This window comes from Magallana gigas, chromosome 4 (assembly GCF_963853765.1).
Source record: "Magallana gigas chromosome 4, xbMagGiga1.1, whole genome shotgun sequence".
Lineage (NCBI taxonomy): Eukaryota > Metazoa > Mollusca > Bivalvia > Ostreida > Ostreidae > Magallana > Magallana gigas.
In genome coordinates this window covers 4100337-4118772 of record NC_088856.1, presented here as the reverse complement: position 1 = coordinate 4118772, position 18436 = coordinate 4100337, and the positions used below count along the sequence as shown (strand labels likewise).

The 18436-nt window shown below is 32.4% G+C and overlaps 1 protein-coding gene across 1 annotated transcript; it reads left to right on the top strand.

Moving 5' to 3' along the window:
• The first annotated feature begins 8572 nt into the window (after positions 1 to 8572).
• Positions 8573 to 16913, top strand: LOC105342345 (fibrinogen-like protein A). The gene is made up of 6 exons (XM_011449267.4): positions 8573 to 8937; positions 9419 to 9482; positions 10685 to 10800; positions 14344 to 14440; positions 15540 to 15701; positions 16660 to 16913. Exons 1-6 carry the CDS (start codon positions 8638 to 8640, stop codon positions 16911 to 16913), a joined length of 993 nt encoding a protein of 330 aa, XP_011447569.4. The 5' UTR covers positions 8573 to 8637.
• Positions 16914 to 18436: the final 1523 nt, after the last annotated feature.

Below are 18436 nucleotides of genomic sequence, written 5' to 3'. Positions count from 1 at the left end.
TATATTAATAATTCCGTATGATGTGATAATATTTCAATGATTAGTTTATAATCATAGTACTAGTGTATGCCTGTATACATAAAAAACGATAAGTAATGCTTATATTTATTGGTGAAACCTGGACTGATTATTTATATTTAGATTAAAACGTATTTTAGATACTAATCTTCATGCGCGGAGGAGGTCTATAAAGGAGGGGGTCAGGGGGTCTGGACTTTCCTCGGGAAAATTGAAGCTTAATATACATAGTAAAATTATTGAAAATTGGCCTAGGACCCCCCTACCGAAAAAAAATTGGCTCCGCTCATGAAGCTCTCTACCATAACCGCATTTGTACACAAAAAGGGTGAATAAAGCCGGGGTTTAAACTACTGGTGGTGAAATACCCCAGGGTTCAAACGCATCAGGTGGAAATGCACAAGGGCAAACAAAATCACATAGATCTGCGAAACACACTGCATTATTACTATTCTACTTGAATATTCTGTGTAAAAATAAATACAAACAATTATTTAGTTAGCTAGGGAGAAGTGAACATAGCATTTATTTGTATATAAGAGCATGTACCAGTGGCGTAGCGCCCTTTACGCAAAAACGCAAATGAATACACAAAATTTTGCAAAGCATAGGTCTTATGATTTGAGTTTCCTATTGTTTGCACGTAAAAAAATCGTATTGAGACTCCACTGAATTATAATCTGCATATTAAGTATTCAGTTCTCATCGTAAACCATGCAATTACTACGATTCCGGAAAATACCGTATTCCATACTTTACATTAAAATGAATTGGAAGTTCGTTAAACTTATTTTACGAACAACTTTGAACTCCTTTCAAGTTTAAATATTCATACCAAAATCTGAAAACACAGCAAGTTTTGAGTGTTTGTCCGTAATTGTATTCTGTCAGTCTATACTTACATGTAATTTAAAGTCGGCGGTCGGGTGATTAAAATTTTGAGAAAGTCACAATACATTGTGATAAACTTGATCAAAAATTTGTCATTTAGGTAAGTATGTTACGGTTTGAATAATAGACCTGTTTCAAAACGCCTATTTATCTTCAGTCATATGCAGTTGGTTTCCGCTGGGGTATCAGTGTTTCGTATATAATTACACATTCTTTTAAAATTCAACATTTCCCTTACACATGCAGTATGTAAAATTGTAACATTTTGAGACAATATCTCATCATCAAAAGCCTGTAAATCTAAAAGCTAAAACCTAAAATCCAAGAGCATCGGGGGTCTTGATATTTTAAAGAAAATATTCGAAGAGTACCAGGTAAATAATGTTTGTCTCGGAATTCAGCAACTTTTGTTCATATTTATTGGAATCATAATACTTAAAAAAATGTCATATTTTTAAGGCTGTTTTGTCATTCAAATAACATAAAATCCAGGAGCTTGGAACCGCTGGGGCCGCCTTGAGGCCCCCAGACCCCCTACCTTTTTTTGAATACAGTAAATTAAAAGGTAGCTACGCCACTGTGTACTAATAATCTTTATTTAGAACAGTTTGATGTCGCTAGAATACGTGTTTTCAGATCCTTGATTTGATTGGTTAATTAGATATTGAATCTCGAATTTCGAATCTCGAATCTCGTATTTCGAATCTCGTATTTCGAATCTCGTATCTCGAATGATCCTTCTCGGCTTTCGGCTTTCGTAGGTTTACTTCTTAACATCAACAATTTCAATCTTTTACGCTTTTGTTTTTCAAAATAATTCAACTTTATAACCACGTTCTGTCATACTTGTACATGTAGGAGCTTAAGTACGTATAAAGGAAGACCTATTGGAATGCAGGCCTAAAAATGATAACAAGCAGTGCTCAAATTCAAAAGCCCTCAAAAAATGCAAATAAGAAGCAAAACAAACACGGACCATTACAAAAAATAGAGGTAGAATCAGACGCCATGAGGAGTGAGCACCCTCTGTTGACCGGTCACACCCGCCGTGTGCTCTCTGTTGACCGGTCACACCCGCCGTGTGCTCTCTGTTGACCGGTCACACCCGCCGTGTGCTCTCTGTTGACCGGTCACACCCGCCGTGTGCTCTCTGTTGACCGGTCACACCCGCCGTGTGCTCTCTGTTGACCGGTCACACCCGCCGTGTGCTCTCTGTCGTAATCGGAAAACGGGAAATCCGTAGACAGTTCGGTGATTTATAATGGGCTAAAAATAAATATGAAAAATTCGATCAAGTAAAAGTTTATTTTTTGCTGAAAAGGTCGTTGTATCGACCATAGAACTTACGAAATGATGATTCATTATAGACTGTTGATTATCTTGTTTTATCGACCTGTTTGTTAGTACCTTGCCTCGTTTTAGGAATGGTTCATACATTAAGCATGCCCCTGCGTAACATATCGACTGAGAGACAAAAGTGGTGTTTTCCTATAAACATATATTTTTAATGGTATAATCATTGTTAAGGACATGGCAATTATCAGATTAGTAAGGCAATGTAGACATCAATATGTGATGAGACACTGGTTATATTTCTTGATGGTCAGAATAAAGGGGAAACAATCATTTTGTAAAATTAAATTTTATATTATTTTAAGAAATATTGTATTATTTAAAGACACTTTAAAATGTTCATAACCACTTTTTATCATAAGAGACCAAGAAATATTGAATTCACTCCCTAAACTTTATATTCTACTAGTTTCGCTAAATAATAGTTAAATCACAATGGCATAAATTTCAGCCACATATTTGCATGATAGATTATGTCAACAGGCAGGAAAACCATATCAACATGCAAGATAATTATGTTAACATGCAAGTTGTATATCTTTTTTATGGGATCTTATCTTCAAGGTAATTATCCATACGTCACAAAACAACGTCTGACGTAATGCAGGCGTTATTACGTTTTATCCGTGCCCGGTCTAAATGAGAACTAAAATATTATCTAACCAAAAAAACAAGCTGAGCTATAGCTAGAAATCGATTTTGAACAAATCCATTAAAAACCTTGACAGCTGCAGTCAATTATTAGTCAGTGGAATGAAAACATTACTGGGTTATGTCGATTGTAAACTCTCTTTAAAATGATGTGCCATTTTCTGTGTTCCTGTAACATCACTGCCGTATAAGGTTGAAATTAATCCGAGGCTTTAAACATTAATCCGCGAAGATCCTTAAACATCCAAAATTCTGACTGTGATCGATTCTAATGCAATATTGCAATATCGAAGATAAATACACAAAGGGAAATAATTCGACCTACTTTTAAAAGCTGTATCATCATTATTTGTTTTGAAATTTAAATAAAATTCGTTTGTTCAAAATGGAACTCAAAGTTCAGGTTTAGGCTTATATTCTCAATGTATGAAAAAGTACACTTTTTCGCAATCGGTTTTTTTTTACCAACGACCCTATCGATTGACAAGCCAGCTGGGTAAAATTTGATATGGACATATTCCCAAATACATGTCCGAAAAATCGGGGGGAAAATGCTAGAAACCAATTTTTAATTCTTATCTATTTCTACATTAAAAAAATCAATTGCTCTTAATATCTTTTGAATAATCAATATTCATTTATATCCATCTTTTAAAAACTTCATAGCCTTGAATTTCAGAATTCGAGTTTTGAAAAAAAAAAACTTATCCTTTCATCACAATAATCTCGGTATTTTCATGAATTTAATTATCGCAAGATAGAGTACATTTACATATAGTTATAGTATAACCCTTCTCCAACTGGTTGGGAAACTTGTTAATGTTAATGAAGCATAATAGCTTTGTAATAATATGCTTGAAGAGGATTTCCCTGGAGAATGGATAAGAAAACTAATTCAAGATGAGAGGATAGCGAGAAAAACGAGTCATTTATTATTAATTCTTTCTATCTGCATGTCTTCACCGATATTCATGTCACCAGATATTAAGGTTCCAATAGTGTTGTTTGATATAGAAGAGAAATTTGCTAGTTACTGGAAAAAATTGATTATTTAATTGTCGATCTGAAACGCTTTGCTTCTGGCTTATAGTGGAAAGTTGTTGGTTAAATAATCTTGAGCCTCCGGAACCAGAAGGAGCTACAGCACCTTTGGGCTCCAAAGCGCTTAAAGACGTTAGTCACGACAAGTAGCCACATAAATGTTTACAGACAGTCGACGACGGCCACAAAAAATATGTTCACTAAAAGACAAGGGTAGATAGTTACAAAAATATGTTTACAAAAAGACAAGGACAGGTAGCCACAAATAAAAGTTTACAATCAAAGTATTGAAGTACTGAAAACAGGGATCTTTTTGTTATCTTTATGCATATTGTGTAGTAAAGACTGAAATCTCTCTCTCTCTCTCTCTCTCTCTCTCTCTCTCTCTCTCTCTCTCTCTCTTATGCTTTAAATGTCGGTAAAGCGTAAGAGAGCGACCAAATTTTGTAAGCAGCTATAAACAACAGTTTTGTGCTATTTATAGCAACATTAGCTTTCAGCAGGGCCCGGCTAAAAAGCCGAGGACAGGTAGCCACATAAATGTAACAAAAAGGCGACGACAGCCACAAAAATGTGATTACAAAAAGACAAGGACAGATAGCCACAAACATATGTTTACAAAAAGACAAGGATAGGTAACCACAAATAAATATTTACAGAAAGACAAGGATAGGTAATCACAAATAAATGTTTACAAAAAGTCGAAGAGAAACTTTAAATTCACAAGTTTTCAATATTTTACACTCAGTTAAACACAATTCCCCAATCTTTTAGATTCTAGAAATTACTTGACGACAGAGAGCGGATAGTGAAACGTTCAATTACTGCATTTGTGTCTAATTAAAAGTGACATTAAATGACAAAGTCTTTTCTCAGAGGCCGCTGCATCAACAAACCGTATTCATATAGGTACGTTTGCATGTACATTCATGAGTATTGAGAGGTCGAAAGAATTTTAATAGCCATTATCTTTAAAACAACAATACATTTCGTTTGATAGAAAATAAAACCTGTGAAACCTTTTTAAGTTTTTACTTAAGCCAGATCCAAGAGTCTTGAAGAATAACTAAATGTGTTACTTCTGCATTACTTATTGTGCACACAACGGATGCATGCACCTGTTTTAAGATTTTGATTGTCATATATTGATATTAACTTTAAAATTACTGAAATCATAAACTTAAGTTGACGAAAGACTATATTAATTCTTTATACATAACTATTTCTCTTAAGAATTCAGCAGCATATTGAATGCTTTTCTAGATTTTACACAGATGTCTTGGCCTGCTGTACAATTAATACCTTAGATTAAAGTAATACATATATCGTCGCTCTCTCTCTCTCTCTCTCTCTCTCTCTCATTTTAATAAGACCTATGCGGTAATATGGCGATCGACTACATATACATTTAGCGTCTAAAGACACGAATATTGTCTTTGACTTCAATTCAGTTACATTGTCCAGTGATTATGTCTTTACTGATTGGAGTCCACACTAAAAAGTTATATTCAATGTCGCCTTCATTGTGTACGTTTACGTCTGAAAAAATATCTAGGATAAAAAGAAACTCCAATAGGGTGACCGAAACTAGGTGTGAGAAATAGCCACCTGTGTAAATTTGTAGAAGGCTTGGAATAGATCTAAATTGAAAATGCACTGTTAAAACAAAAACCAAAAATAAATAACAAATGATTCCAGAAGGGTTCATAAATAATCGATTAAGGTCTGCTTTAAGTTTATAATATTTACCGAGAATAAATACATGTGCATGTATTGATCGCCCTAAATCGGGAATAATTCGATCTATATAGTGATTCCATACAGAGATAAAAATTCACATTTTATCAATCGTTGACTAAAACACGTATCGACATGACACTGATTTATCGAATTATGCTGCAGAATATAGTACTTACATGATAAATTTATCATTGTATTGATCGCAAAAAACAGCAATAATTTGTTTTGTTATATAATTTATTGACGAATTCATAGACATATCAATTGATAAATCGAGAACACTTAAATATCATTGTATTATAATTAAAATTTATCATTTTTTATTATTATTTTGAATCCGTAAACGAACGTATTTAGAAACGCAAATTTTTTGGGACAAAAGACATAATTATAACGAATTGTAACATATTTAAAATTTACGGGTTTTTTTTTTTAGTCCAATGTAGAAACAAGTAGTATTTTTTTCAAAGGAATGGTATATGATATCATTGCATGTATTTTCCTTCCGTTTTTAGACGGGGTCACGTGACCCCGTCTATTAGTTTACTGATGTCAGCCGAATTCTCAAACCGGAAGGCACGCGTAGAACACATGAAATGAGTCTACGCGTAAGAAAATAGTGCAGAAAGTTTTCGTGCATTTCAGTAAATATATATTATAAAAACAGGCAATAAATCTTTTAAGTCCTCTATGTATAAACCAAATTCTATAAAGAAAATAAACATTAAAATATTCTTGCTCAGATTCAATAGTTGTACCGATTCGTGGGATGAGTTACGTAACTGAATGCACAACCACGTTGACGATTCAGCCGGTGGACGAGCTAATGAAACATTAGAAAAGGTTGTAGTTCGATCGAATCGAAAGTGAAGTTCCTAAACGCAATGTGCCATTTTTTAACAATCTATCACCTGAATACTACCAAACTTCATGCCAAAGCCGAAGTTAAAATCTGGACGGATTATACATGATAGCTCTCTTACATATATGTATTAAATAGGTGTTTTATTGGCTTCCAGTCTACTTGCAGTATGACTGCTGTTCATCTCTAAAGGAATTTTGTACATAGAAAAAAAAAACAAGTCTGAATTTGCCCTCTCGTTCATCGACTCTTTAGTTAGTTAAACTGGATTCAAATTTTGAACAATGCATTCTGAGCAAAATCTATATAGATGAAACATTTTGGATGACTAATGCATCAAACAATATAAACAATCTTATCGATCGAGGAACGTAATTTTTTGTGAAATAAATGTTATGAGACATAACTTTACTCTTTTTTTCTATACTTTATAACGGACAAAACCAGTCACATTCATGATTTTAAAAAAATTCTTCATCAATATCTTAATGTCTATCATCAGAAACCTAGCTGATCTTTCTCCAATCGGTAAATACCTTTTACCAATATTAGACATATGAATTCATTTATAATGCATGGTTATTTTTTTAATTTTTAATTTACCGTGTGCAGTACAGTACCGATCAGACCCAACCTAAAAGAAAGTAAACCCCAATTAAACCCTGGGTTTACTCCGGGTTTACTAGAGTGGACCAAGAGTAAACCCAAAGTAAACCCAGAATAGACACAGAGAGTAAACCCGGTCAGAAATATACCCCTGAAAGTAGACGCTTAAGTGTGTATTCGGAATATACATGGGGAAGAAATTACAGGCAGTAGGATGGTAAGTTAAAAGACAGGTCTGTTTCACATTTGCGTACAGATGACCTCAAATGCAATTTCCAAGTAAACCCAAAGTAAACCCAAAGTTAACCCAAACTGGACCCAAGTTTTCAAAAAGTAAACCCAGAGCAAACCCCAAGTAAACCCCAATAGTAAACCAGGGGTTTAGTTGGGGTTTACTTTGGTGTTAGGTTGGGTCTGAACAGTACTGTAGATGTAAATAGAAATATAGTACTTATCTCGATTTTAAGAAGATAAAAACTCAAAGAAAGTTCATATCGTAGTTTCAAAATCTTATTTACAAATCCTTTGTTGAAGCTGTTCAAAGAAATTCAAATGAAATGGCTTTCGAAATTAAGTTAATTTTTTCATACAAACGCATGGAAATTTGCCCTTAATAGACGAGAGTGTATTGAAGGATACAGATCACTGAAATGACAATTTCTTACAACATTTGTTAAAAGCGTTAATTTTGCATATATTAGAAATTTTAAAATCAAATAATTCTGAATTAATAGCTAAAATTAACAAATTACAAATATCATACAATAAACATTGCTCTATCAACCAAGATTTGGGGTCTTATTTTATATAAATAAAGTTGTGCAAATGTTCTAAAATTATGAAGGACATTCCCGGCCGGAATTTAGTAAAATTCTGAAAAAGTATCAGGCAATTGCAAAAAGCTGAATTTTAACATAGATTGAAACACCTAATTAAACTCATAATTTTTGGAAGCATATTCGAGGAAAACGTGGACAATTACAAATTCAAACTTTCAAGACCCCGTCTTTCAGTACTGTCAGTACTTTGATTTATTTCAGCGGTTCAGATTTCAACTTTTTATTTGTGTTTAATTAATGCATCAAATTCAGCTCAATAACCCTGCATCAACTGAAGACGAATCCGTTTTGAATATTGTTGCTGTTCTTGTTTTGTATTCATGCAAGCCGCTTCATTTACATTATTTACATTTTTGAACAATGATACTTCACTTGATGATTACAATGCGCTAAGCTCATTAATTAAGTTTTCAAGTCAATTTTTTATTCAAATTGATTTCGAATTCCTTAGATCTGAAACCCGCTCAGCTTGTTAACACAAACACACACACACACACACACACACACACACACACACACACACACACACAAACACAAACACACACGTATATATGTAAATATAGGTTGCATGCTAAAAGATGATCAGTTAGAAACTAGACTATAAGTGTTATGGTAGTTTAAAACCATTGTGCTGAAATGAATCGCTTTGTGATCCTCTTAGAGTTATTAACATATTTTAAGTTTATCATTGGTAGCAGTCAAAGTGGAAAGTTCATATACAGAGGGAATGTTTCTTATTCTGATGTTTCCTTGTTGATATCAGAAATCGGACCTGACGATGTGTCTCTACGTTACTGTGCTGTAGAGTGCTACAAAAACGAAGACTGTAATGCCGTGGAGATCTGTTCATTTTCTATCAACAATGTGTGTCGATTGAGTAAAAATATTACAACAAGTCTGTTGTCAGGACAAGGGACCTGTTCTCGCTATGAAATCGTAAGATCTTATCACAGATGTACTTTACTGTCTGTGAATTTCATCTTTAACATAAGTTTATTCTGATATGTTTAATGTAATCATAACTGCATCATAGTTTAATTTCATATAAATAATAACAAGTTTAATTCCGATTGTCGAAAGAGCAACTGAAAAGAAGACTAAGATATCAACGTAGCATGTTGTTAGTGAAATTTTTGACGGAGAATATTATTACTTATTAAGATGGCAAAGAATGAATTATGAAGGGGAATAGCATTTTAATATGCACTGGAATGTCAAATATGTACTTTCTGTCTGACTCAGTATATGATACTAGAAGAAAACCAGTTTATCAGAAAACCACCATCACAAATAAGCCTTAACATTTTTTTTTCTTTAAAATAAACATGTTGTAGTTTGCTTGAAAGATAGTCTTTCTTCTTAATACGTGTTGTCTAGAATTAACACAGCTACATGTATGTTGTATTTATTTCAACAGAAACATGATTGTGGTGATGGGTGGTTCTTAAATAGACGAACAGCTGAATGCCAATGTGTAGTAGGTCAGTAAACAAAAGTAAAATTTATTAAAAATTTCTTCAAGTAGGGAAATATTTACCGCGTTTTATTTTGTTGGCTCATTTTGCTCTTGTCGTCAGCATGCTAATTTAAGACTGGGAGAATACATATATCTCAAATTATATCTATTTTTAAAACCATTGGGAGAATAAATGCAATTTCAAAACCATTTCCACGTAAAAAGACAAAAAAGCACCTGGCAAAAATAACATTGTGTAGGGCATGATTATGAATATAAGATATTTATTACAGGCTTGTATATGTATATGGTTTTGGGTTGAAGGGACATGAGCATGATTTCAGGTCAAAATGTTTAATTTTATTTTTCCATTTTTAATGTTTGGAATAGTAAATATGGGTATCCTTAATGCTTTGTCAAAATTTGAAAGTCAAATATTAAGTTATGAGCAAGACACAGAGTTTGATATTCTTTGCTTTGTAAACAAAGCTCGAACCTTGTTATTGTTTATATTATATATGTGGTTTATTGGGGTTAGTTTCAAATAAATGTTGCTTTCTTCTGTGTGTTATATATATATATATATATATATATATATATATATATATATATATATATATATATATATATATATATATATATATATATAGCAGCCAGCGGCCAGCGCGCTAGGTTCCGTTCGTCATCGAAAGCAAGATTTTTTATTTGCCTAGATGGCTGAGTGGGTAGCGCGGTGGCCGCTCACTGCTAGGATAATGGATTCCAGAGGTCGTGAGTTCAAGCATCGGTCGGGGCGGAGGTGGAGCTCCAATAAAAGTGAATTTCCCTGTGCTTTATATATATATATATATATATATATATATATTATATATATATATATATATATATATATATATATATATATATATTTATATTGTTTATGAACACATTGAATCAGTGTACCTTGTTTGTCATGAGTCATTTTGTCAAAGAAATGGTAATTCCTACTTTACATTATTCGTAAACAAAAATAAAACTCGAGTAATGGATTCTTACCTCTTTATCTCTCATATTACTTGACTTCTTACATTCACATGTTGGTCAATCGTTCTAAATGTATCAGTAAACAATTTCATACATGAAATAAAATATTTATCTAAAATGTCTAAGTCCCTTTAAAATGAGCTTGCTGTGTGTAAAATCTATTCAAATTTACATTTTTTAAATAATGCTTTTCATCCCTTCGAGATTGTAACTGTGATGCCGTAACACCACCTAGCGGAGGAGTTTTGTCAAAGACTGTGGACGTAGGTGGTTATGCGATTCTTACTAACTGCATCAACACAGGTGGACACGTCTGGACGGTAAGATAAAATATATTTAATTTATTAAATCTTGAGGTCAATAATTAAAATCATCTTTCAATCACACAAAATTAAAACAAATATACATGAATTAAATGTTAAATTCATATTTCGTATTTAATTAATTAATTTATCAAATTAAAATAAAGTAATATTAATTTCATATCAAAGTAAATATCAAATTCAAAAGTTGTTAAGCATTTGATGAAACCATTTAGGGTGCAAAACACAGTTTTATATGTAACGTTATAAGGACGTTTTCAGATGAGGGGCAAGCAAAACTGACCCCTATAAAAATAAATTGTAAAAACATGTTACATATATATCTATATATCAATAGAAAGATAAAATTGTGAATTTTTTTAAATATTTAAGAATAATGCACATGTAACTTAATGCTAGAATTATTTGGCACACAAAACATGCGGAAAATAGACAAAAGGATGCCTCTAAATGCAGTGCACCCATGCATTTTAGGCTCCCCCTAAAAGCAGAATGCAACCAAATCAGCAATTTTAATTTCTGTACATTTTCAAGAACAAGTCCTTAGGCATCGTTTGATAGTATTTTCAGGGTACATTCGCCAGCTTTTTAAAGAGCTATGTCACCCGCTAAAAAATTCATGAAATTCTGCATGTGTTAAATCCGGATGTTTTTGGAGTTACCTCCCTTTATTTTTGAGTCTCACAAAATTAATTTTTAAAATTTTTCTGCATACTTTTTTCATGTATTCGACAGATAATCCACTATATTATGCAATTGAGAATTCAAAAAATTAATTTTCATGTATACCGCATAAAAATAGCAGGAAAATCCCTACCAATCATGCTTTTCCCCAGAGAAAAACCCCCCTGGATTTTATACGAAACTGTGTTTAGCTACCTTAATGTACATGTTTAAAAAATATTTCCTGCACAAGCATATCAATATTAATGTTATCGTTTTAGTGTGAAAACTTATGCAAACATTATAAATTCCACTTCAGCATAATTGTCATTGATTATTTATTATTCGATGAAAACATCAACACAATATCCCTTAATGTACATGTTTAAAAAATATTTCCTGCACAAGCATATCAATATTAATGTTATCGTTTTAGTGTGAAAACTTATGCAAACATTATAAATTCCACTTCAGCATAATTGTCATTGATTATTTATTATTCGATGAAAACATCAACACAATATCGGTAAAGTGACTTTACATTATCATTTCTTTGTCAACACTAATTTTACAGAAGTAATGAATGAGAATAATGGAGTGCAACAACACAAAGCCGCGAAAGAGAACGTATATATTGTTATTCTTATTCACAGTTAATTCAAGTAAATGAATATGTACTCAACTTGTATCTTGTTGTATAAATCGTTTAAATGCATTTTGTGCTTGTTATTTTTTTTTAAAGAGAAACTTTAATCGTTTCTAATTGTGATCGGTTTTGGTCGATCACTGTTGTGTCCACATGAGACATTCAGCCTCGATTTCACTATTAGCGCACGACACACCTCGATCGCATTACTTTCTTACCTAGGCAGGGTAATCGTCATGTAAATCTTCAATTACATATTCAGTACTAATAAACATTATTTTGTTGCATTTGTCATCCGATCCAAACACGTAAATCATTTTGACATGGGTATGGTTTAAAATAAAAAGATTGGCTAATGTATGTTTTGCGCAAAACCAGATCGGCTTCTATAAAAACGTTCTTTCATTCTTCCATAGAAATGACAGGACAAATATATACTGTTACTTATTATCTTTACCTTGAATGATATTGGCAGGACGTTTCACTGATTAAACTCTGAAATGTAGACTACAAAGTGATGAACTAGTATTTGAAGCGTGATGAAAATTGGTTTTCATTCCTCGTAACATCGATATGATTCATTACATAATGTTGAATTGAAATTGGTAAGCTGAACTAACATCACATTTCATGAACGACATGCTCTTTAAACCCCCGGAGATTTGTTTTATTGGGTTGTAAACAAAGTAAGACTGCATTTTAAAACTTTGAATAATTTAAGGATTGTGAGAAAAAATTACTTCATTTGTACTCGTATGAATGCATTTTATATTTTTCAAAAAGTAACAAAACGCTGGGGTCAAGATTTTGAAAAGGCGAAAAGCAATCAATTATGATTTGTTCAAAACCTCCTCATATTCAGTTTAATACCTTTAACATTATATTCCGAGTCACATTAAAAAAAAAAGTCGAATTCGACTCATCGTTGCATTTGTGAAGGACATACAACAAACAAGGAGTTATCTGTGAACTGGTTCATTCATTTGAATTGATAATATGTCTCGTATAAATGTTTGTTTGAATTCACTTGTGAAACTATTCTTAACGAGGCCGAGTACAGAACGAGTACGCACGCTTTCGGGCAGCGTTTCATTTGTACTGTGACGTCATCTTTTTGCTTTGTTGACGCCATGGCGTGATAGTTTCAAATGCAGATATTCAGCAACATTTTTGAAAATAGCTCGTTTGATGCGTAAAATTGATATCATGTTGTGGAATAAACATAAATGTCTCGAAATATGAGCTATATTTGGGCTCGGGTCGAAAACGTGAAGAGGGTTCAGCAAGCCTAGCCCTCTGTTATGTTTTCTTAACCCGCCTAAATATAGCTTAATTCATATATTTCAAAACAGTAACCATGTATTTTATGATCCTTAATATGTGATGTTATATATTTATTTATTACTTAAATATGTCTGAATGTTTTAATAATGCTATAAAGATCACAATTTTAGTCTTTGTCAAAAAAAATTAGCCATTATCTGACAAACTGGGAAATTGGGCATACAAAAGACAACTTTGATAAGACCCCTGAAACAAACCAGGAGGTGAAACGGTTTTTATATTTGACCATTTGATGCCTTTTAGCAATAACTTTAATATGTAGAACAAAAAAGAAATCCCTAGGGCAGAAGTTTAAAAAAATTGTAAAAATGTGCAAAATTGATACATTTCAAGCAAAATCCCATAGGGTCCTTTGTTAAAAATTAACAAACTTTGAGATGACCCCTTAAACAAACGGTATGGTAAATGTCTTATTTTTTATCTTAAAATAATAATTATATCAGTAGAAATTCATGTAAAAAATTTCATTCAAAAATCTAGGGCAGAACAAATTAGACCCGGCCTCGTTAAGTCATTCTTAGTTATCATGTACTATTGCATTAACCATTGATTTAAAGATTTCGTTGGTTACAGATTTAATATTTGGCAAACGTAAACGATGCAAAAAGATATTCTGAAACGCATTGCAAGAAACTAAATTAATATTTGATATTCAAAGTTACAATGGAAAAGGAACTTTTATACAACACTGAGTGTTTTTGTATCCAATGTTGTATTGTAAAAATCAAGATGTCAATGTATACAAAAATGACTAAATATTTGAAATCCCTACCCTATTATTCGCTGACATTCTTATCAAAATAAACGCTTCCATCACAATGCTCTTATACCTATCTGTTTACATGTAACCTAATGGTAAATGAATTGTATCATAATGCTTCTTGTAGATGATTCAGAGGAGGATTGATGGTTCTGTTGACTTCAACAGGGGATGGACAGAGTACAAGAATGGTTTCGGTGACGTGGACTCTGAGTTCTGGATTGGTAAGTTTCCCCTCAGAATGTAGCATGCCCTTATCTTTTTCAGCTGAAACATTTACATTGAAACAAAGAGTACATGTTTAATGAATTTACGTTAAGATCAACGACTTATTTGGTTTCGTTTAATACGATTTTAAAGATGGTATATATGGATAACGCACAGTTACTCATATGAACATAATCCGCATATTTTAAGTTTTAATACTACAGATATCAAACACCATGTCACTAAGTTGTTTATACAAGACAATGAATTGAACATATTTTATTGAACTAAATGTCAAAAGAATGAAACGTAATTGAAAAAAAAATGTTCTCTTCTAAATACATTCGGGTGTGACCGGTCAGCAGAGGATGCTTACTCCTCCTAGGCACCTGATCCTACCTCTATGTATTTGGAGGTCCGTGTTGCTCTGCTTTGAATTTGTATTTCGTTCTATGGATTTCTGAGATGGTTGACGGTTTGTTATTGTCATTTTTTTATTCATTGCAAATTGTACATTCTGCCGTACGATGGAATCAAGATACTAGAAATACAGCTAGTTGAAGCATGCAATATTATGTATAACATTATATACTCATTGGGATGTCTACATGGGAAACGCCCAAGATCACACAGCGAGAATACAAACACGTCCACAAAAGTATGGAAATACATTTTGAACAAAATTAAGATACAAAAACCAACCAAATATTATGAGAGTATGTTTAGAACATGATTGTGACAATAAGATAATCTTTAAATGATGACAACCGACGGAAAGAAATACGGATACAATCCCAAAGAGCTTAATTTTTTGTTCGAAAATATACTTAATATGTGTATTATGTTGATGTCGTCCTTACCATATTAAGGTCCTCTCGGCACCAACATTCATTTCAATCGCTAAAAAATATTTACAAACATATACATAGTAATTAGACAACTAAATATAAAGTGGCCAAATGTCTTCTTTTTCTGACAGTTTGATTGTAAGGAAATGATCAATTATTTTTCTTTCAATTTAACGTTTGATAATATTAAGATAAAGTAACAGTCATCCTTGTGACTAATGATCCTGTTTGAAAAAGATAGTATTCTATATTTGGACCTTTCTTTCAGGACTCGACAACATACGCGTTCTCGTTCAGAATGGTTATACTGTCCTACGTGTGGAATTAGAGGATGGGGCCGAGACTGCTTTTGCTGAGTACAGCAGTTTTTACATTGCGGGGGAGGCAGACAAATATAGAATACACGTGTCTGGATATTCTGGGACAGCTGGTAAACATAAAATTTTTGCACTAGTAGTGACATTAAATTTCAGTGTGTGCCACGGTCACCAAAATTATGTTAATGACAACGGAAAATACAAGACGCATACAAAATTTTATCACACGGAAGCCCCCCCCCCCCCCATTATAGAACAACACCAATCAGTTTACAAGTCATTAAAGTTTAATAATTAGATTTACACACATAAACAAACCGAGGTTATGGGCATTGATTTGAATGTTACGTGATTGCAGCTGCTGTCAAAAAATAGTATTATTCGAATTGAAACACTTAAAAAAATGAATTAGAGTTTGAGGTTATTCGTTGTTTGTTTTAAGAAGAGTTACAAAGAGTAATAGATATAAAGTTCTTGAAGAGATTAGGCCGCTCGCTCATAATATATGCCAGGCTGTGGTATAAACATTCCCATGCGCATGCATGGATATAGAGTGGAATAAAAGCTATAATCTTTGTTTTGGTTTAACGAATAATTCTTCTCCTTGCCTCATTAACAATTAAATTTTACGTAAACAACCGAAAAAGACTTGATATCAAGGATAAATGTAACGAGCCTCCTTAAAAACAAAGTGAATTACGTTGAAGATATTTATTTGAGGAATGCATTCAATAGCACCCAAGTAATTGTTATTTATTAATATTCAATATCAACCATCGAGAGGTTATTTGAAAAAAAGAATAAACTGATTCAACCAAATTTATAAGTATAATTTGGATAGCTATTGAATTTATTTTTTATAATTTACGTTTGTGCTCTAATATTGTCGGGAAAAACAGTCAATTTACCTTTAAAATGACAATTAATGGTACAAAATTCAAAAGTACATCAAACGGATTGATTTTTTTTTACGTTAGACTTACTGTGATGTAGGAAAGGTCCTCGAATAAGTATCTTTAATTTTGTTGTAAACAAACCAGTACACTAAAAATTAATTATTTGATATTGCAGGTGATGGCATATCGTGTACTACTACGCACTGCAATAACGATGCTCAGTTCTCCACCCACGACAATGACAATGACTTGGTCTCAACAAATGAAGCTTTGAGGTGGCGCGGTGGGTGGTGGTACAATGACGGACACCGGTCTAGCCTGAATGGCGAGTACGGGAACAACAACCACGGAGAAGGAATCAGCTGGTACTATTTCAAGGGATGGGCCGATTCACTGTCAGGGACAAGAATGATGCTTCGTTTAGGATAAACAGTTGATGTTTACAATAAATAAACATATATATATATATATATATATATATATATATATATATATATATATATATATATATATATATGGGGTTTTTTGTTTTGTTTTGTTTTTTGGGAGGGGGGGGGGGGGGTTGGTGGTTTTTTTTGTGTTTTGTTTTGTTTTTGTTTTTTTATTTGTTCTATATTGCTTTTATCAATCAATATTAATATAACTGATATTTTGAGGACATCAATCAGACAATTAACTTTTTCATGTATATATTTAAAGAGCTGAGTTCAGTTTAGTCATATTTTGCTGTGTTTTAAAGTGGTTCCTACAAATATTTAAAAATGCATTTTTTATCATTTTTACTTCATCTTAGAAATATGACATTATGCTAAAGTCATTTTTATCTTTTGAGCATGATAAAAATACATACTAATTTGGTACTGTATACACACCAAGATGGTACACATGTATTTATATTTTGATGAGATTTTAGTGGATTTTTTGGGAAAAAACTACCTTTTTCGTTTACATTGTTGAATCTTTCTTTAAAAAAAATTAAAAGTTTTATTTAGAACGTTAATTTTGAGGGCATGTACACTGAATGTTGTATATTTTCTTTTGCCACGAGCCTAACTATTATTACTATTATTACAAGAAGGTATTCAATCTAATTTAAAACAAACATACAATAGACAATGTTGGCTTTTTCGATTGAATTTATGGGAAAATGTTATTAACCTAGTAACGCTAGTATATTAGCAAAGATCTGTCATAAATAATGCGATAGCTACAATGTACATGTATTTTAGATTTTTTTTAAATCAAATACCAACTGGATTTACAGTTTCTGGATTTATTTATGCAAAAAACATAATGCGAGTCAATATATCAGATATTTTATTTTTCTGGATAAGTAAATAAGAAATGAATAATGATGGACATAAACATTTTGAAATACAAACACCGTTTTATGTGTTGTTGGTTCTTTTCTGCAGTTTTTGTAGGTTTCCAATACCATATACAATTTATGTTTATTCCAAAAATCTCTTTGTTGTTTGAAGTCTGTGTGTTGGAATATTTATTATAAACGATTGTAACAGGATTGTTTCGTTTAGCGCAACCCCCGCTTGCGCCCAAATTACACTGTGACACCATTTGATTTAAGTGAACAGAATGTATCAAATCGATACGGAGTGTTATCGCAAAGACACTGAAAATGTAGATATAAGAGCATAAAATGTAACCAAATACACCTTCAGAACAGGTAGAAATGTGGACGTGGTCTTTAATTGGTATCATCGGCGATATGATGTCTTCCTTATTTGGATAACATTAATATGTAAAACTGCATTAAGTTTAGAAGATTCAAAGATAATATACTTAAGGAGCCATCGACATTGAAGGATCCTAAAATTTCTCTGAAAAAAAAACACACTTTTTCTATAATATAACATTAAACTAGTGATCCGACAAAGCGGCAATTGAAATATTTTAGAAAATAATAAATATTTTTTTAATAGTTGTCTCGCTTC